The sequence below is a fragment of the Cucurbita pepo genome, chromosome LG05 (genome assembly GCF_002806865.2).
Source record: "Cucurbita pepo subsp. pepo cultivar mu-cu-16 chromosome LG05, ASM280686v2, whole genome shotgun sequence".
Classification (NCBI taxonomy): domain Eukaryota; kingdom Viridiplantae; phylum Streptophyta; class Magnoliopsida; order Cucurbitales; family Cucurbitaceae; genus Cucurbita; species Cucurbita pepo.
Window position 1 is genome coordinate 8,700,985 of NC_036642.1, and position 23,288 is coordinate 8,724,272.

The 23,288-nt window shown below is 35.6% G+C and overlaps 2 protein-coding genes and 1 non-coding gene across 3 annotated transcripts; 1 reads left to right on the forward strand and 2 right to left on the reverse strand.

The window, feature by feature from the left end:
• Positions 1-388: 388 nt before the first annotated feature.
• Positions 389-3,045, reverse strand: LOC111795532 (CASP-like protein 5C1). The gene is made up of 3 exons (XM_023678013.1): positions 2,554-3,045; positions 790-922; positions 389-704 (listed from the first exon to the last, which is right to left on the reverse strand). The coding sequence occupies exons 1-3, from the start codon at positions 2,682-2,684 to the stop codon at positions 510-512; spliced, it is 459 nt and encodes a 152-aa protein (XP_023533781.1). The 5' UTR covers positions 2,685-3,045; the 3' UTR covers positions 389-509.
• A 750-nt stretch (positions 3,046-3,795) lies between these two features.
• Positions 3,796-3,884, reverse strand: TRNAY-GUA. Its single transcript is given in 2 exon segments — positions 3,796-3,831; positions 3,848-3,884. It is a non-coding gene; the product is annotated as a tRNA-Tyr (tRNA).
• A 17,505-nt stretch (positions 3,885-21,389) lies between these two features.
• LOC111794357 (polyol transporter 5-like) lies at positions 21,390-23,287 on the forward strand. The gene is made up of 2 exons (XM_023676318.1): positions 21,390-21,612; positions 21,700-23,287. Exons 1-2 carry the CDS (start codon positions 21,486-21,488, stop codon positions 23,145-23,147), a joined length of 1,575 nt encoding a protein of 524 aa, XP_023532086.1. The 5' UTR covers positions 21,390-21,485; the 3' UTR covers positions 23,148-23,287.
• Position 23,288: the final 1 nt, after the last annotated feature.

The window sequence follows — 23,288 nt, forward strand, 5'->3', positions numbered from 1 at the left end:
TGAGAGCTTTAGTCTATTACGTTACTTAACATTATCCATTTTGAAGTAATGGCACGTCAAATTCCATTGTTATACCTCCAAAATTGACATTGGTATTTTAGAGGAAGAATCAATTCCAGATTTGACATAAAGATCAAAGGCGAGGCTGAAGATAGATTAAATTATAAATTTAGTCTTTTTGGTCGAGAAAAAGTTGAAATTTAGTTTTTATAGTTTTAAAGATTAGAATTAGCAAATCTCCGTGGGTTAATAGTACAGGTATTCATATCATTTAGGAATCCCGTCTACCTCGACTACCCAATTCAAATCATAAAAATTGGATTGGATTAGATTTTCTTTTGTTTGAGTTTGGGTCGTTCGGATCATTGGATTTGTTTGAACCCCCGCCTATAAAATCTCATCCAACTTGAGAACAAAACAAGTGTACAAATTTCTAATTCAGAACAAAATGAGTGTATAAGTCTATGGATACAGAACTTCAGCAAATTAGAGGTTAGGAGTTATGAACACTATAAGGATGGAAGTAACCAAAGATTGAAAAGAGAAGAAGCAAAAGACAAAAACCATGACAAGAAGGCCATGGCAGCAGATATTTGATATCTCCTGCACAGCTTCGACGGGCAATACGAACTGTCCGAATGAAGAAGTATGTCGACGACACTCGCTGTCGAGCAAGCAGCAGCCAGTGTAAGAAGTGAGAGCACCTGTTGTTCATGCAAATGGTTTGAATACCAAAACCAAAGCATCCTGAAACTGAAAGTTTAATGGCATTCAAGAAGAAGTACTTACCCAATCTCCGACGATGATGATCGTGAGGATTCCGGGCTGTCGAAGAGGACATTTTACGAGAACTGAATAGCCATCAACCAATGCTAAGGTGAAGCTCCAGGGTATGACCAAACCCATTACTGTCACAAGGTAGCTGTATTGATGTTCAACAATGGAAAGATTAACATCCAAAGGAAAATCATGGAATCCCAGAAGAGTAGCCTATAAGATAAACAAATAGACGGTCGAGTTCAGATAAAAACGTGAACTATTTTACTTTAAACCAAATGCACTGATCATGCAACAGCCTAAGCCCACCGCTAGCCGATATTGTTTTTTTTGGGCTTTCCGTTTCAGAATTTCCCTCAAGGTTTTTGAAACGCGTCTTGCTAGGGAGAGGTTTCCACATCTTTATAAATAATGTTTTGTTCTCCTCTCCAACCGATGTGAGATCTCACAATCCACCCCCCTTCAGGCTCAACGTCCTCATTGACACTCGCTCTCTTCTCCAATCGATGTGGGACCTCCCAATCTACCCCCTTTTGGGGCGGAGTTTAGCCTCCTTGCTGGCACATCGCCCTGTGTCTAGCTCTAATACCCTTTGTAACAACCCAAGCCCACCGCTAGCAGATACTGTCCTCTTTGTGTTTTTTCTCTCGTACTTCCCCTCAAAGTTTTTAAAACGCGTCTACTAGAGCGAGGTTTACACACTCTTATAAAGAATGTTTCGTTCTCCTACTCAACCGATGTGGGATCTCACAATCCATCACTCTTCCGGACCAACGTCCTCGCTAGCACTCGTTCCTATCTCAAATCGATATGGGACCCCCCAATCCACACCTCTTCAAGGCACAGCGTCCTTGCTGACACACCCCTCAGTGCAGCCCCCTTCACGACTCAGCCTCCTCGCTGGCACACCCCTTGTATCCACCCCCCTTCAAGGCTCAGCCTCCTTGCTGGCACACTCCTCGTGTCTACCCCCTTCGGGGCTCAGCCTCCTCACTAGCACACCCCTCATGTCCACCCTCCTTTGGTCCTCGCTGGCACATCGCCCGATGTCGGGCTCTGATACCATTTGTAATAATTCAAGCCCACCACTAGCAGATATTGTCCTCTTTGGACTTTCCCTCAAGGTTTTTAAAACGTGTCAACTAGGGTGTAGGGAGAGGTTTCCACACCCTTATAAATTATGCTTTATTCTCCTCCACAACCAACGTAAGATCTCACACATCACCTACATATCCTACGGAACCTATTCACTAAACTATAAGATAAACTTCAATCGGTTTTCTTTCATGTCAGATCCTAGGACAAAGCTATGAAAATCTTGTGAATGAGCTTGTTTTTGCATATAACTCAAGTTTGAAACAACAGAATCGCAGATAGATCCATAGGAGGTGTTTGGTGGCAAACCTCAATGAAGTCCGCAAGAGAAGACCACCACAAAAGGGCATACTAGCATAGATAACATGCTAAATAAACTCACAGCTCAAAGTTGTATGGTTTAACAAACAAGTTATTTGTATATTATATTGCCTGCAAGCGTTATCAAAACTAGTTTCCTTAAACAGAACATTCAAAAGCTTTGCAGATCCTAACAACCACAGAGTAACAAAGATCAAGTAAGTTCTTCACATTCATCCATCTCAAGAACACAAACCCAAATCCCATCAAGGCTTAATTGCAGAGATTTTCAAGTCAATTAACTCATCTTCCATGGATCATACAAACCACAAAAAACAGAATCAAAAGCAATCCAAAGAAAAGGGGGAAAAGGGGAATCACCAGAAAGCAGTGTAGCTGTAGAACTCAATACCCAAAGACATGAAAAGAAGCGAAGCGGAAGAAAACACAGTCTGGCCCAGTCTTAAAGAGAAACTGCCGCCGGTGCCCACCGACCCAGGTACCACGTCCATAGCGGCGCCGGTGAATGCGATTCCTAACTCTACAAATTCCCCATTTCTTCTTCCCCTCAAAACCACTCATCTTAATCGCTCAATGCTCCACCATACCCGCTCACACCCAAATCAACGGACTCTATTTTGATTCTCTGGTGAACAATTTTGGTCCCGATGAAGAATCCGGCGAGTTTTCCGGTGAAAAGGGGTTTCGAGGTCGAATCCGGAGATGGGTGTTACAGAAAATTGAAGCGTAGAGAAGGGCGGGGCGTTGGAATTGAGACTTCCGGGGGCCGTTTCTTGTTTTTGGGTGGCACGTTCTCAGAGCTTCGAGAGCCAAATCAGCCGCAGAAATTTTGGCGTGCCTGCTGCCGTTGAATGTTGCCGTTTCGTATTTATTCTCGAGTAAAAATGTAAATAATATTTTCCCATAAAGGATAATTCTCAATTTCATTCTTCTATCATTTAATTTTTTTTTTTTTAATTTAATGCATTAAGAACGATTTTATCGATTTCTTTTAACGTGTTTTGTTTTCACGGGTAGAAATTCTAAAAAAAATTCTTAAAAAGTCACCAAATATAGAAATGAAGGTGCACGTTGTTGGTATAGGTAATAACTTTCATTTTGTGAGATCTCATATCAATTGGAGAGAGATAAGAACGTGGAAACCTCTCCCTAGCAGTTGCGTTTTAAAATCTTAAGGTGAAACCCGAGAGGGAAAACACAAAGAGAACAACATCGACTAACAGTGGGCTTGAGCCATTGAGCCATTACAAATGATATTTGAGTCAGTCACCAACCGAAAACCTCTCCCTAGTAACCGTGCAATATCTGTTAACGATGAATTTGAACCATTTATATCGGTGTTTGTAATTAGATATAATATTTAATTTTTGTTTTAAAAATACATTAAGATAATATGAAATAAAAAGTAGATTTGGCACGTAAGCAAATCATATTCTTAAATATTATAAAATGGTGAGCTTTTATGATAGTTTTGATGGATTGATTGACATTTTAAGAACAAAGCATCACCAAATCAAAGTCAAAATGAGTGCTTCATTGACCCATTACAGAATGTTGGACCAATCTTTTGAAATTTACGATATCTTTGGAACTTTTTGTTCTTCCGACCTGTCGGATTCGAACCAGCGACCTAAGGATTACTGATTAGCACAAACTACAGTCCTCTGCTCTACCAACTGAGCTAAGGTCGGTTTTAAAATAAATCAAGAGTAATATGAAATTAATCAAATTTTGAGAGCAATGCTTAAATTAAAAAAATAAAAAATTCCAACTTGACAGATTCATACGACCTAACTATTACCAAAACCAACCCGAAGATAGAGTTACAATTCAACCATACTCTACTTTTTTAAAAAAAAAATTCAGAACATTTAACCATTGTAACTAATATTTTGTAAAAACTTCATATTTGAATTTGATAAGATTTTGCTTATTAATACAACGGTGTATAAGTATGATTTTTTTAAATAATTAAAAAAAACAACCCGACAACCAAACCCATCCCAATACGAACACAGAGGGTTGGTTAGGTTGGGTTGTGATCTCTATTCGAGTTCTGTAAGTCACCAACTCGACCAACCCAAAACTTGAGGTTGGTCCAAGAAAATTTCCAACCCAACCCGTATTCACCCCTATTTAGTTTTTGTTGATATTACAAGTCAATATGAAGTAGCTCGTAGGTCGTATTTATTTTAAATTATAAAATAAATATAATTTTGAATTATATATTTTATGTGCATATATAACATTAAACATTTATTGGTATAATGTGTGAGGGGGAAGAATATAAATGGAGATAGGAGGAGATAAGCCTATTTTATTAACTAAACGAATTTGTCTGTCGGAAGCATTTCATTTATGTACCTTTGCCTCTCAACCATCCATTTAAGAATTAATTAATTCCCATTTATTTATTTTTCTTTAAACTTTATATCTATTAGTCGAGAACGTATGGAAGTGGAACTCGAGAAACCTCACACATGACCTACCGGCTGCCAAACATAAGTTGAGGTTGAGCTAACCTTACTTGAGTCGAGATCAAAACTTGCCTATAAATTTTGAGAACGTGGGGATCAAGACCTGCCCACAAATCTTGAGACCAACGACATACTAGGATTAGAGTTGCTAATCAAGAGGAACGAGAGTTTGTTGGCCAAGATCGGACCTAATGAAAGCCTAATTCTCTCTCCAAAACGAATAGAGGGAGCCCTAGGGTTTGATCCACCCACGTAATACGAAAGAGAACCGTAAGTCGATTATAAATAAGTAAGTTTAACTAAGCCATTATTATCTTGCTTAAACTTTCCACGCTTCTACTTTCTCTCTAACTTAACCATCAAAATTAGTTTGGCAAGTATCACGGGCTGGCTGCATATTCTTTATGTTATATTGTTTTATTATTGTATTTTCTGTTTGTATGACCGTTCCTCAAAACCATGTCTAAGTTTGTCAAACCTGAATAGCCTAAATGTATATAGGGGACTGAGTAGTCATCAAACCTCCCCAACTAAGTACTGGAATTTCTCTTGTCCACGTGTTTTCAATGCAATTGACTTTCACAATCCTTACTTTCAACTTGTTTTCAAACATTTTCTCTCAAAATATGGCTCGATGCTCGACCATTCACCATAATTGTCCACAAAATCTGATTTTCACATGGCTACCTTGTTCGCTAGAATAGAACAAGTGCTGCACAGTCGCCAAGTCTACTGCCTTAGAACTGCGATTGTGACAGCAAGCACTAAACAACCTTGAACTTTCAACTGTGTTTCCAAAATACCATTAAACTTTAAAAAGTTTCATTAATACCCTTCAAATTTTTAAAAAAATAAAAAATACCTTAATACGATATTTAAGAAATAACTTGAAATTTTGGAAGCAGTATTAACACTCTTAACCTTTGTAAAAAAATTACTGCGAATATATAGACAGAAATCATCTCTCTACGTCTCATAGATTACTTCCAAGCCTTGTAAATTTTTTTATATAAGTTTTTAAGGGTATTAATATTAGTTTATTTATTTATTTATTTATTTTTTTTAATTTTAACCATAATTATGATTACTTAAATTATTATATATTGCCTCTAACAATCCAAGATTATTACAGGTTGATACATGAAAGGGTATGTTTAAGTAAATATTTATAATATATGGATAAGGTTAGGTGTCTTATCTGATTAATATTTTCAGAGTGAAGGTATTCTATACCATGAGTTTGTATGAAATTGGACCACAAAATATTTAACCTCTATTTATAAAACGTTAATTAAGAAAATTAATATTTCACAGAATAATCATATGAAACTCAATCTTAATCTTGACTAAGTTATGAATTCTTGTCTATGAGAATTTGTGTTTTGGTTTATATGGATAAGAATGACTTTTATAGTCGATTTAATATGTCTACCATTTTAAAAACCAAAATAGAGAGCTAAGAATATAATTTTACGAGATAAAATTTACTTATATTCCATAGAGTAAGGAGATGAATAGCTCTCGTGTTAATTTCGAAACACAAACAATGGGGTCACACCTTTTCACTCGCTCGATCATTCGATCGTGACCCAAATTTTTCATTAGATGATCAATGGATTCATTTGGTCTCTCTATTTGGGCCTTATTGGGCCTTTTTCAACTCTATTTTTTTTTCTCTCCATTCTCAACCACCTCTTTGGGCTAAGTTGACTTTCGGCTCCATACTAGTTTTTTTTTTTTTTTTTTTTTTTTTTTTTTTTTTTTTTTTTTTTTTTTTTTTTTTTTNTAATTAATTAAAACTTCATAAAACATTTATTTATTTTTTTTTCAAATATTTAATTAATATTTCTCAATTTGAATGTATATTTTGGAAAAAAAAAAAAAAACTCCTAAATAATTAAAAATGATTTTTAAGAGGGGTTAGAAATAAATAATCATAATTTATTATAAAATTTAATAAACTAAATATTGGTTAGTTTGATCGGACCACTCTCGTTTTAAAGGAACTTATAAACCAACTTAGCTCGTAAAGTTTCATTTATTTGAACTCAACCCAATTCAAATAAGTTCACGACTTAATCTAGACTGTATGAATTAATTTGATTGAGTTCGATCAAATTTGTCGGACTTAATTTATTGGATTGGGATATTTTCGTAAATTAATTCGGCACAAAAGTCGCTTTTTTAGGTCAAACTTAAATATTAAAACCCTTCTTAGACTCACTTTATCTTAAGAAAAGAAAAAAAAAACCCACATCTAGAAGCCCGCTTACTTTGGAATTGTGATGCTGGGATCGTGGGTGGAGACGGGCGATATTTTAGTAGGTAAATTAACGCCTCAGATGGCGAAAGAATCATCGTATGCCCCCAAAGATAGAATATTACGAGTCATACTTGGCATTCAGGTATCTACTTTATTGTCCTCTTTCTCTTCATGGCTTCCCTTAAAAGTTAGAGGTTCCACGTCCTTACAAGGAATGTTTCATTCCCCTCTCCAACCGACGTGGGATTTCACAATCTACCCCTTGGGACCTAACGTCCTCTCACAATCCACCCCCTTGGGGGCCAACGTCTTCATTACCACACTGTCTGACTCTAATACTAGTTGTAACAACTCAAGCCACCGCTAGGAGATATTGTCCACTTTGGTTCGGTTTTAAAACGCATCTATTAGGGAGATGTTTCCACACCCTTGTAAGGAATAATTCGTTCTCCTCTCCAACCAATGTGAGATTTCACAGGATTACTCTCATTTAGATATGGTCTCAGTTCATTCATGTACGTTCCTTTATTCGAATGTCACCATACATCTTCCACTTTCCTATTTCTTCATCGAGCAAAAGGTACGAAATAAATCAGATGAATTCATCGACCCTATCGTATATGACCAGACACCAAATAGAATTTTCAACCACATTTTTTCAAACCGAACCAATAATTTGTTGCGCAAATCATATTCAACACATGGACTAACACACAACCATAAATTAAAATGAAAGGCTACAACTTTTTGGGTAACCCACCAATCACTTTTGGAATAATATGATTACCCTTTTACATTAAGCACACTTATTTGACTCTTATATACACTCATCATCATCGATGGCCTACAACAAATTGAGGAAAGTGGGCAATGCTTATCCAAGATTATACCCTTTTTCTCACACTCATACCCCACAAAACATATCAACCCCTATAAATTCACCACTTGTTTCCATTTCCAACACAATAAATAACCCTTTTTTTTTCAAATTTCAACCACTTTTGCCACCATTTTTAACGTCAGCGTTCCACTACGAACTATAATAATTCTCAACTATAAGATAAGCGATATCTCTTTTACGTCAGATCGTATATGTTATGTGTTAATATCGATAAACATTATCTTATTTGGTACTCGTTTAGTCCTTATTTTTATAAGAAGATTTGAATCTCTAATCTTTTAGTCAGATTTGCATATATTTCTACCTTACTAATTATAATTTACAAAAATATAAAATATTAAGATGTTGATGGATATTTTATTTGGGCTTCTTTTTCAATATTGTTGTAACGATTCAGATTCGCCGCTAGTAGATATTGTTCTATGTGGGACATCACAATCCACCCCACTTCAAGGCTCAGTGTCCTCGCGACCCCCCTTTGGAGCCCAGCGTCCTTACTGGCACACCGCCTCGTGTCTACCCCCCTTCGAGAAATAGCGAGAAGACTGACACATCGTCCAGTGTCTGGCTCTGATACCATTTGTAACGACCCAGATCCATCGCTAGCAGATATTGTCCTCTTTGGGCTTTCCTTTTCGGGCTTCCCCTCGAGGCTTTAAAACGTGTGGGAAGGTTTCCACGCGTTTATAAATGGTGGTTTGTTCTCCTCTCCAACGAACGTGGGACATCATAATTGTTATTTTTAAAATTTATTATTAAAATATAAAGTTATTTTTCAAATTAATTATTAAAATATTGTAATTTTAGTGACGGGGTATCTGTGAGATCTCACGGAGAGGGGAATAAAACTTCTTATTAGATGCGTTTTAAAAACGGGGAAGCCCAAAAGGAAAAACTCAAAGAGGACAATATATACTAGCGGTGAACTAGGGTCGTGACTTGGGTCATTACAGTCTCTCACGCTATTGTCATGTCGCATTGTCAAGCGCATAACCACCGTACAAAAATAAGACAAGATGAAGACAAATACTACATGACAATGTCGTCTTTTTAAATGATGAAATATAGCGACGCGTAAACTGAATTCATTTATTTAGAAGATGAACTACGATCACTTGTTTGAGTTCATCTCGAAGGACTAGAGCTCGAGCTCCGCAATTAAAAATAATAATAATATTAAAGAAAAATCATTTTATTTCTTCCTCTACAAATTAGCCAAACACGTGTATATAATATATGCCAAATATTTGGTTGGCTCAAGCACTTTCCACCTTTTCCTTTCATTATTTCTTTTTATTAGATTTTTATATTTTTTTATTAATAAAAATAGTATTAAAAAATTTTATAAAAAAAAACTCGTGGACTTTTTTAGGTGTCGTCATCTATAGGAATATTATGAGTCCTAGTCAGCATTATTCTTTTTTTAATTGAGATTAAAATTTTATTTCATTAAATTTTTTTTATAATTATTTAAAAATAAATAAATAGTTATTTTTAAATATTAATATTTTATAATGAACCATTCGAACTGATCCACAACTCAAATATTTTATTATATTATATTGGGTTCGATCATTTAATAAAAGTTATTCAGACTGAAATAATTAATCACTCGAACAATTAAATTGAATATAAAAAATGTCATAATCAAACTCAACCTAAATACGTCGTGAATGATTATAAAAAGAAATATATTATTTATATAAAATTTCATTTTTTTGAATATCATTAAATTATAAAGACAAAACACTCACTTTCAAGAATCTCATGTGGAAAATTCAAAGGTAAGATTGCGTCCACATTGAGCCCACGTGGACTACTTTTTATATTTTCCCATTGACCTCATAAATATATATGTTTTTTAATTTTTCTTTTCCAATACTTTAATTAATTTAATATAACAAAGCAGCAAATAAACCTTTCCCTAACAGACGCGTTTTAAACCCTCGAGAGGAATCCCAAAATGAAAAGTACAAAGAAGACAATACCTACTAACGGTGAACCTGGGCCGTTACAGATACGTATCCCGTGGCCCTTGTAGGTATCATGGTTATGATTGTTCGGCAAATGCTATACTTTGTACGTCATGATATGCTAAGTTAAGACATGTTATGTTATATTATATTATGTCATGTTATCACATATTATAAATTATGGTATAATGTGATTATGTAATGTAGAATCATGTTTATTATATTTGATAATTATGATGCATAAACCTCCACACACCATGTCAAGTAAATTAAGTATGAATTATATGATAAGAATTACGTGTGGATGTTCATAGCCTCGTTATGATATGTACGAATGAAAGTTTGACTTGCATCATAAACTTATATCATGATTTTAAGTTATGGGGACCTCGTGCATTTACTTATGTCATGATTTTAAGCTAAGGGGACTTCATGTATTTTTGTGTGTCATATGCATTGGGATACTTTCACATTATGAATATTTATGTTCGTCATGATATCATGCAGGCTCTTTCCCTCTGTTGTGGCCGGCAGCGTGAGAGTATGCTAGCCTGACGAGTCCGCCAAGTGGGTCCATGTGCAGTTGCATGGGTCGTGTGTAGAGAATTACTACACATCCAACCTTTCTCGAACGGGAAAGAGGAGCCCAAGACCATGCCATGATGTTTTTATGAAATAGATCCAACCATATTGCATGTATTTGCATTTTTCAACACAACCGTGGGTTACTTACTGAGTATTTCTTAAAATATTCAAGCCACATGCTACTCTTACTTTTCAAGTAAAGGAAAGGCACGTGTATGTGGATGACAACAGTGTCAGCCATGGGACTGAAAGTATGGTAAGTGCATTAATATTGTTTGTAACCCTTAAATTAGATTAGAGCACTCATCGACAAACATCAACGTGTAATCTATAGAATGGTTTAGGTACGAAGTTGCAACCACTCTCAAATTCCTAGTCCAACTAAAAATCATGTGGTGCAACATTAGGCCTTTGTTGGTAGCAAAGGCAAGATTTAAGTTGAATATGAAGAAGAAAGCGACGAGTGAAGGGAAGCATCAAAACATGATCCATTGTCATCATGAAAACCCTATTTTTGCCAATACTTGGAAGCATCGTATGGTCAGCAGAGGATTGAGTGAATGCCCAATGGCGTCCACTAAGCCAAAGTGAAGATAAGACATGTGGCTGTCTATTAGCCCTTTGAGATGGTGCCACAATAGCCCAACAAAAGGACTCCAACATGGTTTAATGGTATCGTACCATTGTGGTCCTTTCACTCTCCCTTTTACGTAAGGTTTTTAACCGAGTTTCGAAAATACCTTCTTAACTTTCTAAGCGTTTTAATTCTTGTCTTCGTCCTGTATTTCGAGATTCTGGCTCGGAATGGACAAAACTTGTAGTATTAATTGTACCAGAATGATAACATGTAACGGCACAAGTCCACTGTTAGCAGATATTGTGGGATTCTCATAATCCATCCCTTTTTAGGGCCCAGCGTCCTCACGGACACTCGTTCCGTTCTCTAATCGATGTGGGACCCCACCGAAATCCACCCCCTTCAAGACCCATCATCCTTACTGGCACACTGCCTCACACATTGTCTGGTGTCTAGCTCTGATACCATTTGTAACGGCCCAAGCCCACCGCTAGCAGATATTGTCCACTTTAGGCTTTCTCTTTCGAGCTTCCTCTCAAGGTTTTTAAAACGCAATTGCGATGGAAAGGTTTCCTCACCCTTATAAAGGGTGTTTCGTTCTCCTCCCAACCAATGTGGGATTCTCACATAACAAGGTAAGGTGGAATCGAAAAATACCTCCCTTACTAGAGGTTCTTGCTCAAAATGGACAAAATATGTTTTGCTGAATTCTATAAGAATGATAACAAGGCATGACGGAGTCAAAAAATACCCTATACTTGGAGATTCTAGCTCGGAATGACAAAACTGGTTTTTATTGATTTGTACAAGAACGATAATAGGGTAAGGCAGGGTCGAAAAATATCCGCCTAACTTCGTATGGGTCTTACTTCTCGTTTCCATCCTACGTTTTGAGATTCTTGCTCGATTTGGACAAAACCTATTTTATTGGTCTCTACCGGAATGACAATAGGGTTAGGCGGGGTCGAAAAATATCCTCCTAACTTTGTAAGGGTTGTAGTTCTCGTTTTCATACTACATTTTGAGATTCTTGCTCGATATGGACAAAATATATTTTATTGATTCTATGAAAACAATAATTAGGCAAAGTCCAAAAAAATACCTTCCTAACTTTGCACGATATTATCTCTGTCTCGAAGATTTTGAATTTTTAAACTTTTAAAATTGTGACTATTTAATCTCTTTATTTCATCTTTGTAAATTCTCGAACATTTTTATTAGTTTAGATGTAATAGGACGGGTTCGATCATAATTTTTAAATATTTATATTATTTACTAATATAAAAATACAAAAAATTTCCAATTAACAGTTTATTCAAAAAGTTTATATTATTTATCCTTAAAATTATAAATTAAATATTAACTATAAATAACTAACCAATTAGATACTGACAGCTCACAAAACCAGTTAACAACATTTCAAACCAACATGATTCATGATTACATTTATATGGTCCAAAGAATAATTGTTTTTTTTTTTAATAATAATAATAAAAATAATACTAAAAAACATCATAGAGAAAGAGAGAATCTTTTCAATTTTTAACGATCAAATTAATTAATAAACATTGTTTGTAACGGCTCACGTCCATCGTTAGTTTGGGCTTTCTCTTTCGGGTTTCTCTTTAACGTTTTAAAATGAGTCTGCTAGGGAAAGGTTTCAACACTCTTATAAAGGGTGTTTCGTTCTCCTCCCCAATTAAGGTGGGATATCACATCGTTATGATGCTGAAGTAAATAAAAGGTAAATAAATGAACCGAGGCTAGATCTGAATGAAAGCGTTCGTGAAGATATAATGGTTAGAAATACTTAAAAAATTGATAGTTACTGTCTATATCAACAAGATACACATTCGTTTTTAGTTACTCAATTATAAGAACTCAAAAGCTAAAAACGTACTCGACTTAAAACAATTCTATATTAAGTGATCTCATAGGAAGAATGTGAGTGAGGACAAAACGTCCAAGATTTATACAGCTTTATGAAAATAATTTTCAATCTTAGAACAACACGAAGATAATTTTTTTTTTCTTCAATAATTTCTATGAGATCCCACGACTGTTGGAGAGGGAACGAAACATTCTTACAAGGGTATGAAAATCTCTCTCTAGTAGACGCGTTTTAAAAACCATGAGGCTGACGACGATACGTAAAGGGTCAAAGCAAACAATATCTACGGTGGGCTTGAACTATTACAAATGGTATCAGGGCGAGACATCGGGCGGTGTGCTCGCGAGAACGAAACATTTCGTATAAGAACGTGGAAACGTAACGGGCTGACGACATCGTATTTCTTAAATTAATTTAATTTCGTACTAATCGTGTCAAATTGGATTACGAGTCCCACCATATTTATCATGAAGAAGACGACCATTTGGTGTATGATGTTTAATGTTTATTATAGTGATACACAATTTTCAATTGCTTTCATGACTTTTGTGGCAACACAAATTGATCAAGTAAAACATAGCCATAAAATTTTATAAAAATCATTTTCAAAATAATTAAACAAATGAAGATCATAAAGTACATAAAATATTAAAAATATAAAAAAATAATTAAAATTTGATATTCTCTATGATTTGGCTAGAAAATTAGGGTTTCTTGAAGTGGCCTCTTAGTGCAATTATTGGTTAGGTTGATTGATCGAGGAAGCGAGTGACCGTTTCAATAAGTCGAAAACTCTTTTTTCGCCAAATTCTTTCTGATTTGATATACAATTAAGTTGAATCGGGTTAGAAAATTAAAGACAAAAAATAATTTACCTGCTTTAGGAAATAACGTCACGATCAATAGCCGAGAATCAAGTCTCTCTAGGTCAGATTATGAGCGTGCATATACCCACGCACACTAAAACCAATGAAGAAAAATAACTATAAACCTACACATCATGCACGATTACAGAAGACCCATGAAATGTACACATAGCATGTGTGAGCTCCTACAAAGAGAAAACTACGAGACCCCACATCAGTTAGAGAGGATAACGAAGCATTCTTTATAAGGGTGTGGAAACCTCTCCGTAATAGACACGTTTTAAAAACCTTGAGGGAAAACCCATAACAGAAAGCCCAAAAATGACAATATCTGCTAGCGGTGACCTAAAAATTTTCTTTAAAAAAATGAGTGAAGACAAAGTATGCTGAAAGGACTCGTGTTAGGCTGTAGGGATAGTCTTTACTCTTAGAACCGAGGCACAAGGGATGCTCGAGAATATCAAAGATATTAGGTACCGAATCTTTATCTGAATTTTGTACATTGAGTGTTACATTAACCCACAATAACTCGATGTCGATCGATTCTTGTCGTTGAATATTTGAGAGGAAGATAGTCAAACGAAACTCTTAAAACATTCAATCAAGAAAATGGAGTGATAAGGAAATATTGACCAGTTGAGGATGAACATGCACTGTTCTTCCTCATACTTTTCCGGGTCAATGTCTCCTTTGGATTTTTAATATAATTTGGCGGTGCCCCTTCCAATCAAACCTTTGTCTTCATATAATTACTTTATTAATCAATTGATTGACCTTAGTCATTAAAAAAAATATATATATATTAGGTGTTCGTTCGTCATTTGAAAATTCGTTTCCGAAAATAAAACTTGTTCGTGGGTTTGATTGGGTTTCCTAATTGTTCGGGTTATCAACTTTCTCAACCCAAACAAGACATCCTCCCTGTCAACCGACTCAGACAAACAAGACTGGAACATCTGTCATGCAGCCATAGGCAACATGCTTTGGACAAACATAACCAACTCGGTTGGAATGAGGCGATCGAATATTTCGAGTCATCAGCTCTTAATTAAGCGGATGATGGTTTTGGGAGACCCATATATCGAGAGCTCGAAAATTATTTATAATAAAAAAATATAACGTTAAATTATTATTTTTTTTAATGTTTAATGGGACACAAATTTCAAATCCTATGAATCACCTGATTGACATATTATGAACAATTATTCAAAATAATAATTGTTTTTTTAAATACACCACGGAATCTATCCTGGAAATTAATTTAATTTAATTTAATTATTTTAATTTGTGTAAAAAAAATATATCTATTTTTGAAAGTTGACAACTTGTAGAGACCAACCTGTCTCACTGTACTTTGTCTGTTTAATTATTAATATTTTATAAATATTGAAGACAGTGTAAGGATAAGAGGTTAAATTATTAATAAAATAAAAAAATATATATGAAAATATCTCTCTGTCACATAATACAAACTATATAATAAAAAAAAATAACGAAATTTATTTTTATTATAAGCCACGTTTACTTTCATATTCATTAATTAATTATCACCCCCACACATTATAATTCAAATTTAAAATAAATAGTATTATGTGAAAATTATGTTTCTTTTATTTATACCATAATTGTGTTTTATAAATATTATACCGTACGTTATTGACGTTAGACGTGAAGCACTATAATTTCATTCAAAATTCAACATTGATTATTTTTTTTAGTACAATAAATGAAGAGTATAAATATCTGAACCTTCGATTTAAGGAGAAATAGTATATGTTAATTACTGATAAACTATGATCGGTTTGGCTGAGAGCAACATTTTTTCAAGAAACTGATAATTAGAGATGTCCACGGAAAAGGGATTATGAAGGTTTCTCTGTCCTAAATCTTTGTCCCTGTCTCGCCTCCGATTTCAAGGATAAAATTCGGTGCACGGAATATAAATATATATTTATATTTGAAAAATTAAATAAAAGATTTCTCAACTCAAATAATAGAGATTAATCCTACGTGGCATGTTCTGATTGGCTAGAAATTAGTTTTTTTTTTTTAATTTTTGTCATTTATGAGTTAGCTTGAGAAAGAAAAGAGCTCTAATTAATTAATTTGAGTAATACCATAAATAAAGTATTCATATGATAATAAATGGAATAAATTATGTTAATGACTATGCTTAATGCCTAAAATTTAATTAATTTTTTGTTTAGCCTCTTTGGTAAGGACAAGACCAAACCTCATAACCTTACACGACACACATGTACCTATTTTAGTGGAAACTTCTTGTCAAATCCTTTGTCATATGCCATGTCTCTATTATATCCTTAAATTATCAATTTAATTTCTAATATTTTTATATTTCTGTTTGTTTTACGTTTCAATTTTCAATTTTATGTCTAATAAATTTTTAAATTTTAATTTTATATTTAGTAAATCTATTAATTTTTTAAAATATCGAAAAGATTAAGGACGCGTTAGACATAAAATTGGAAATTTAGTTCTAAATCTAAATATATAAACAAATTTAAAAATTTAAGAATTTATTAAACCAGAAGCGAATTAGACGTAAACTTAGAAGTCCAACGACTATGATTAGGATTTTATAAGAATAATTCATTGAATTCAACCGTTTTACATTTTTAATGTTTTTGTATAAAAATAATATGTACACCGTCATGACTTGTAAATGTGTATAAAATTACTCTCGAATGAAAAAATTAATGTAAAAAATAACTGTCAAGGAGAATTCGTGTAAATTTGTAGTTGGCTCTTACTACGAAAACACACCTGTAATGAAATGTTGAATATGATTGGGATATGTTTATTAGGTTAATTTTGATTAAGTTAAATTGATGTACGTGTTTAAAATAAAATAGGATGGGTTGTCACTATTTTATTTTAATAGTATTAATGATTAGACTAAATAGAAGCACAACGATCGAGAACGTTAGGTCTCGAAAGAGGGTGGATTGTGAGATCTCACATCGGTCGGAGAAGTGAAAGAAACATTCTTTATAAGGGTATGGAAACCTTCGTCTAGTAGACACGTTTTAAAAACCTTAAGGGGAAGCCCGGAAGGGAAATTTCAAAGAGGACAATATCTGGTAGCGGTGGGCTTGAGCTGTTTCAAATGGTATAAGAGCCAGACACCAAGCAGTGTGTCAGAGAGAACGCTGAGCCCCGAAGGGGGTGGACATTGGGCGGTGTGCGAGTGAGAACACTGGGCCCTGAAGTGGGTGGATTGTGAGATCCAACATCAGTTACAGGAGGAACAAAAGAAGCATTTTTCATAAGGGTGTTGAAAAAACCTTGAACTGAATCCCGAGAGGGAAAGCCCAAAGAATACAATATCGATTAGTGGGTTTTGACTATTACAACAACTATTTATATACTGTAACATGAAATTAAAAAAAAAAATACATATATTTTCAATTGAAAATGTAATTGTAACAACCAGATTTCTTCGACTTCACTAAAGATTATAGCCACCTGTTGAACGCGACTTCAGATTAAACAAAACGAAAACTACCTAAACCTGTGATAAAGTGGAATTCGTGCTGATATAGACCTATAACCTATTTAGAAAACAACTCGTCACATGTCCAATACATCCTTAACGTCCTAAGTAACCCTTTTAATGGGGTCAAACATCATGCCCACACAATAAGAACATACCACATGCATTGTGGACCTAAATGTGAGATATATAATCATATCGTTTTTTTTTTTTTAATGCGGTCAGGTAGACAATTAACCCACGATTTGAGTTTTACCAATTATCCGGTGGTGCATAACCGAGAGTCCTAGAAGACTTCACCTCTTATGGATGAGAATTGATATCTAGTCAATGGAGTTGCACATCACGAAAAAATAGGTTAATTGTCGCACACTCATGATCTATGTATGACATATAATTCACATATATACGTGACGTCTTCAAGCTGACTATCCATAATACACAGTATATGAATACATAACCATTACGTTCATTTACATAATCAAGCATGAAGCATGAATCACAAATTACCCGTATTCAATCGAACCATAAGGTTCATTAGGAGAGCTACTATACCAACTAAATTTTCTAGACCAACGAGATTTAGGGTTTTTGTATCGGTTTCGCCCTCACCCTTGTTTTCTCATTGTCGTTTCAGTAGATTTTCAGGGGATCGTTAAAGAGGGAGTGTTGTTGTCTCGAGTGTGCACTGCAGTGTTTTGCATATAGGAGCTTTCGTGTAGAAGTTGATATCTACACAAGCGATTTACGTTGTAGTCTAGTTCAGTATAGTTAATTAAACTGTGTTGGTTCGGGACTCCTATTTGATTAAGTTTTAAGAAAAGGTTTTGAGTGACGAAGATTGCTACTTCAACTAAACTCCAAAATTAATGAAACACGATCCAACGATCGAGCACAAAAATACAACTTACCCTAATTTAAAGCTCGAAGAATATCAAGATTCTGAACTCGATCGGGATGAAGAATTCTAATTCCATTGAACTCGAGAACGAGATTAGGACGAGTGTTTAGTCAAAAACGAAGACGTACAATTATTTCAACGTTTGCAAATTGCAAGGAAGATAAGCCATCACTTTTGACCTCCCAAGCACACTCGGACCCGCTTCTCATACCCACTTTTTCCACCCAACAATAATTGTTTTACACAAACGTTGACTCATTTTTTCAAACACAAACAAATTTCTGACGCTTTTGTTCTTATTCCAATTTTCAACTCTGGGTTGTACAGAACCTTCATATGACTCGAGAATTCGACCAATTTAAATTATCCAATTCAAATTATAAAGTCGACTTTTTTTAACATTACTTTGGTCGAGTCAACTTAACCAACTCGATCAACCTGAAAATAGGGTTACAACAGAACCCAACCCTTTGACCTAATCGATGTTAGTGATGCGTCGTGACTTGTGTCGTATATAAATGAAATTTATTTTTAATAATTATATATATATATATATATATATATATATATATATATATATATAATAACCTAACAACCCAACTCAACCAAGTTGGATTGTGAACACTATTCGGGTTGTTCGGGTCACCAACCCAACTAACCTAAAATTTTATATTGTTCTGAAAGATTCCTTCAACCCAACCCGCATGCACCTCTAACTCGTAACAAACTTGTAAACTTAAGAGTCCAACAATTTTTCAGTTAACAAGAGAGAATTTAGAACGATGAGTTTCGAAAACTAACCGAGAAACATGCTTCATCACACTAAACGTGTGACAGGTTGTTATATCTATTGGCATCGATGTATTATCTACATTTTGACATCAATATTTTAAACGTCCCATAAATGTTGGTCTGTTTGGCGTCGTTATGGTTTAGTAATTTTTTATAATTAAATTATCATTTTTTACCCTAAAAAAAAAAAAATTAATCCCTGTACAGTGATCTGACTGAAATTTTTGGGATTATATATTTTAATTGTATTTATTAGAAAAAAGAAAAATATATATATAAATTTGTGTATTTTCGTGCATTAAAAAAATAAAATAAAATAAAAAATAAAGATTCGTGGCAAGTAGTTCAATGAAGCCAAATTATTAATAGTTATATATATAAAAATAATAATAATTATTATATTTTTTGGTATCCTTGAAATGAATATAAAAATGACACTAAAAACAAAAACCTTGTGATCCTCAAAAGTCCATGTGGCGACAATTAAGATTGAGTAAAATAAAAAATAAAAATTCATTTATTCAAAGTTTTTTTACTTTTTTTTTTTTGACCCTTTTTCATTTTACTTAAAAGCTACTTGGAAGATCTTTTTATGGTTATTCTAAAAAGAAAAAAGAAAAAAAATATTCACGAGCCGACCCTGAACTAGACTATGGGTCTAGACCCGTGTGAAAATAAAAGAAACGCTGTAGTTGTCAGCTAACAGAGCTAGAAACAATGATCGTATAGACCCGTGTGAAAATAAAAGAAACGTTATAGTTGGCTAGCTAACAGGGCTAGACCCGTGTGAAAATAAAAGAAACGCTACAGTTGTCAGATGATAGAGATAGAAACGATGATCGTATAGACCCGTGTGAAACGCTATAGTTGTTAGCTGACAGAGCTACAAACAATGATTATATAGATTATTGTTTATGGACTTTAGGTGTATTCAGCCCTAATCTATTGTAGCCATGTGGACGGACTTAAGCATCAGAGTGTTAGACACAACACATATTAGTACTCAAATTTTCTATTTGAGAGTTATATATGTAACAACCCAAACCTACTGCTGCTAGCAGATATTGTTCGCTTTGACCCGTTACATATTGTCGTCAATCTCACGTCTATTAGGGAGAGGTTTCCACACTCAGGAATGTTTTGTTTCCCTCTCCGAACCGATATGGAATCTCACATATGTGTATGGAAGGTGTTGTCCACGGCTCCTAAGTATGATGGAGTCAAGTCTAGCTCACATAGTATATTAATTGGCAGTCATTCGGTCACTCTCATATATTTATGATACGTTTATTACGAGACTCTAAAGATTATAAGCTACATCTAGTAGTGACAGAGTCAATTAAACCTAGAATTGGATAAACAGGGCATAGTAAGTACTATGTTTCAGGAACCCACGACTCAGATATCTTTACGCAACTCTGGTCTTACAAGTAAGCTACTTACCGAGTAATTTATACTTGTTCGTGCTACGTAACTCTGTTCGTGTTACTTACCCACGACAAGTGCATTCCGAGCAACAAGGCTACTGGAAGAATTTGCCCCTTTAATTACTAATTAGTGATTATTATGAAAATTTGTATGAAATGACTGATCGTTACAACACATTTGGAATGTTTCAACTCAATAGAGAAAGTTCTTGCTTATATGGGACCGATATTATTTATGAGTTTATTTGTATTAAATTTAATAAATAAGTCTCATTAATATTTTTTATTTAATTAAAGAGAGGAAATAAGTCAAATTACATGAAGAAGTTCAATATTACAAGACATTGAGACCAATTAACATACGTAAATGCTAAGTGCACACATAACAACACTATAGTCTACAACTATATCAAAATATGTCTTTAAATTTATAATGGATGAAAATAATAATTTAATTTCTTATTTAATATGTCACCAAATCGACCCAAACTTCAAAATTTACGAACGATCTCTATAAACTTAACCTAATAATATCTCAGAAAGAAAAAAAATAAAAAAAATTTAAATCTATGACGAAATTGACCCGAAATTTAGAATTTATCGGACGGTCACGGTAGACTCAACGTACTAATAATTAAGAAAGAAAAAGAAAGCTCCAAAAATTCGTTCTTTTCGAAAGTTACGAACAACAGAAGAACAACGTTTTTTAAATGACAACCGACCATACACAATGGCTAAATTTCAAAAAATAATTCTCAATTTTGATACCTCTTTCAAAAATACTTTTTATTTGTTTAAAACTATTAGATTGTTGAATGAAACGCTCACGTGCACCACTTGTTTTTCGACCAGATTGTTTTAGGTTATTACACGTGATTCTTTTCGTTCAACATTCGAACGGGTATCTACCCGACCAGACCCAACTCGATCCAACCCGACCAACCGATCCAACTAAGAGAGGAAGCACATGGGTAGAAAGTTAGAAGCTAGAGGCTCTCTCCAACTTGAAAATTTCTATATATAGCCCTCATGACCCCTAAGCTTGTCCATTCATACCCATACCCATCATCATCATCATCTTCTTCTTCTTCTTCTGGTTCTTGTTCTTCACTTAATTAGCTAACAATGGCGGCTGACCCAAAAACCCAAATGGCGCTGCCCGATTTTGATGCCCCAAAGAAGAGAACTAGGAACAAATTCGCTTTAGCCTGTGCTTTTTTGGCTTCCATGAGCTCTGTTCTTCTCGGTTACGGTCAGTTTCCTCTGTTTAATTACTACTTCCATTTCTTTAATGGGGTTTTTGTGAACTCAAATCTCTGTTTTTGATTTGTTTTTGTAGATATCGGTGTAATGAGCGGCGCCGCCATTTTTATCAAAGACGATTTCCAGCTCTCCGACATCAAAATTGAAATCCTCGTCGGAATCCTTAATCTGTATTCACTAATTGGCTCTGCCGCCGCCGGTCGTACCTCCGATTGGATTGGCCGTCGCTACACTATGGTTGTTGCCGCTGTTATCTTCTTCGCCGGCGCCCTTCTTATGGGTTTTGCCACTAATTACTCCTTCCTCATGTTTGGCCGCTTTGTCGCCGGTGTCGGCGTCGGCTACGCTCTCATGATTGCCCCTGTTTACACCGCCGAGGTCTCGCCGGCGTCTTCCCGTGGGTTTCTTACTTCGTTCCCGGAGGTTTTCATCAATGCCGGAATCTTGCTTGGTTATGTGTCGAATTACGGCTTCTCAAAAATCTCAAATCCGACAAAAATGGGGTGGCGATACATGCTCGGAATCGGCGCTGTCCCCTCTGTTTTCCTCGCCGTCGTTGTTTTATTCATGCCGGAATCTCCCCGGTGGTTGGTTCTCCAAGGCCGTCTCGGCGATGCGAAGAAAGTCCTCGACAAAACCTCCGATTCCAAAGAGGAAGCTCTGATGCGTCTCGCCGACATTAAACAGGCCGCCGGAATCCCACTCGAGTGCAACGACGACGTCGTTGTCATCACCAAAAAAGCAACCCACGGCGAAGGCGTTTGGCGGGAACTTCTCCTCCACCCGACTCCCGCCGTCCGCCACATCTTAATCTGCGGAATCGGAATCCATTTCTTCCAACAAGCCTCCGGCATAGACGCCGTCGTTTTATACAGTCCGCGAATCTTCGAGAAAGCCGGGATTACGTCCTCCAACGAGAAGCTTCTGGCCACCGTCGCCGTCGGGGTCGTGAAAACTCTGTTCATCTTAGTGGCTACTTTTCTGCTGGACAGAATCGGACGGCGGCCGTTGCTGCTGACAAGCGTGGCGGGGATGATTCTGTCACTGACGACGCTCGGAATGGCTCTGACGGTTATCGATCACACGGATCGGAAGGTGATGTGGGCGGTGGTTCTGTGCATATCAATGGTGTTGATGTTCGTTGCGTCGTTCTCGATTGGGATGGGGCCCATCACGTGGGTTTATAGCTCTGAGATTTTTCCGTTGAAGCTACGCGCTCAAGGGACGAGTATGGGAGTGGCGGTGAATCGGGTCACGAGTGGGATCCTTTCAATGACGTTTTTGTCCTTGTATAAGGCGATTACAATCGGCGGCGCTTTCTTCTTATTCGCCGCCGTGGCTTCCGTCGCTTGGATTTTCTTTTATACCACTTTGCCGGAGACGCAGGGGAAGACTCTGGAGGAGATGGAGGGGCTTTTTGGTAATTTCAGACGGAACTCGGCTGCGGCTGGAAAGAAGGAAACCGGCGGTGGTGGTGATGGTGGGGTTCAGTTGGCGGCGGCGGCCAACGGTCGGTCTTCTTAAGTTAAGGGGTAGTTTGGTAAATATATGCTTATATTTCTTTTTTTTCTTTTTTTTTTTTGATAGGGGAAAAATTATGGTGTGCCTTTTGTGTGAGAGTAAACTCTCCCCTTACCTACTTAAAAAAAAAAAAAAAAAAAAAAG

Coding starts and splice junctions, on each gene's coding strand:
- LOC111795532 (XM_023678013.1), bottom strand. CDS start 2,684: ATGGACGTGGTACCTGGGTCGGTGGGCACCGGCGGCAGTTTCTCTTTA. Junction 923..2,553: donor TACAGCTACACTGCTTTCTG/GTGATTCCCCTT, acceptor ACATCAATACAG/CTACCTTGTGACAGTAATGG. Junction 705..789: donor TCATCATCGTCGGAGATTGG/GTAAGTACTTCT, acceptor CATGAACAACAG/GTGCTCTCACTTCTTACACT.
- LOC111794357 (XM_023676318.1), top strand. CDS start 21,486: ATGGCGGCTGACCCAAAAACCCAAATGGCGCTGCCCGATTTTGATGCC. Junction 21,613..21,699: donor CTCTGTTCTTCTCGGTTACG/GTCAGTTTCCTC, acceptor TTGTTTTTGTAG/ATATCGGTGTAATGAGCGGC.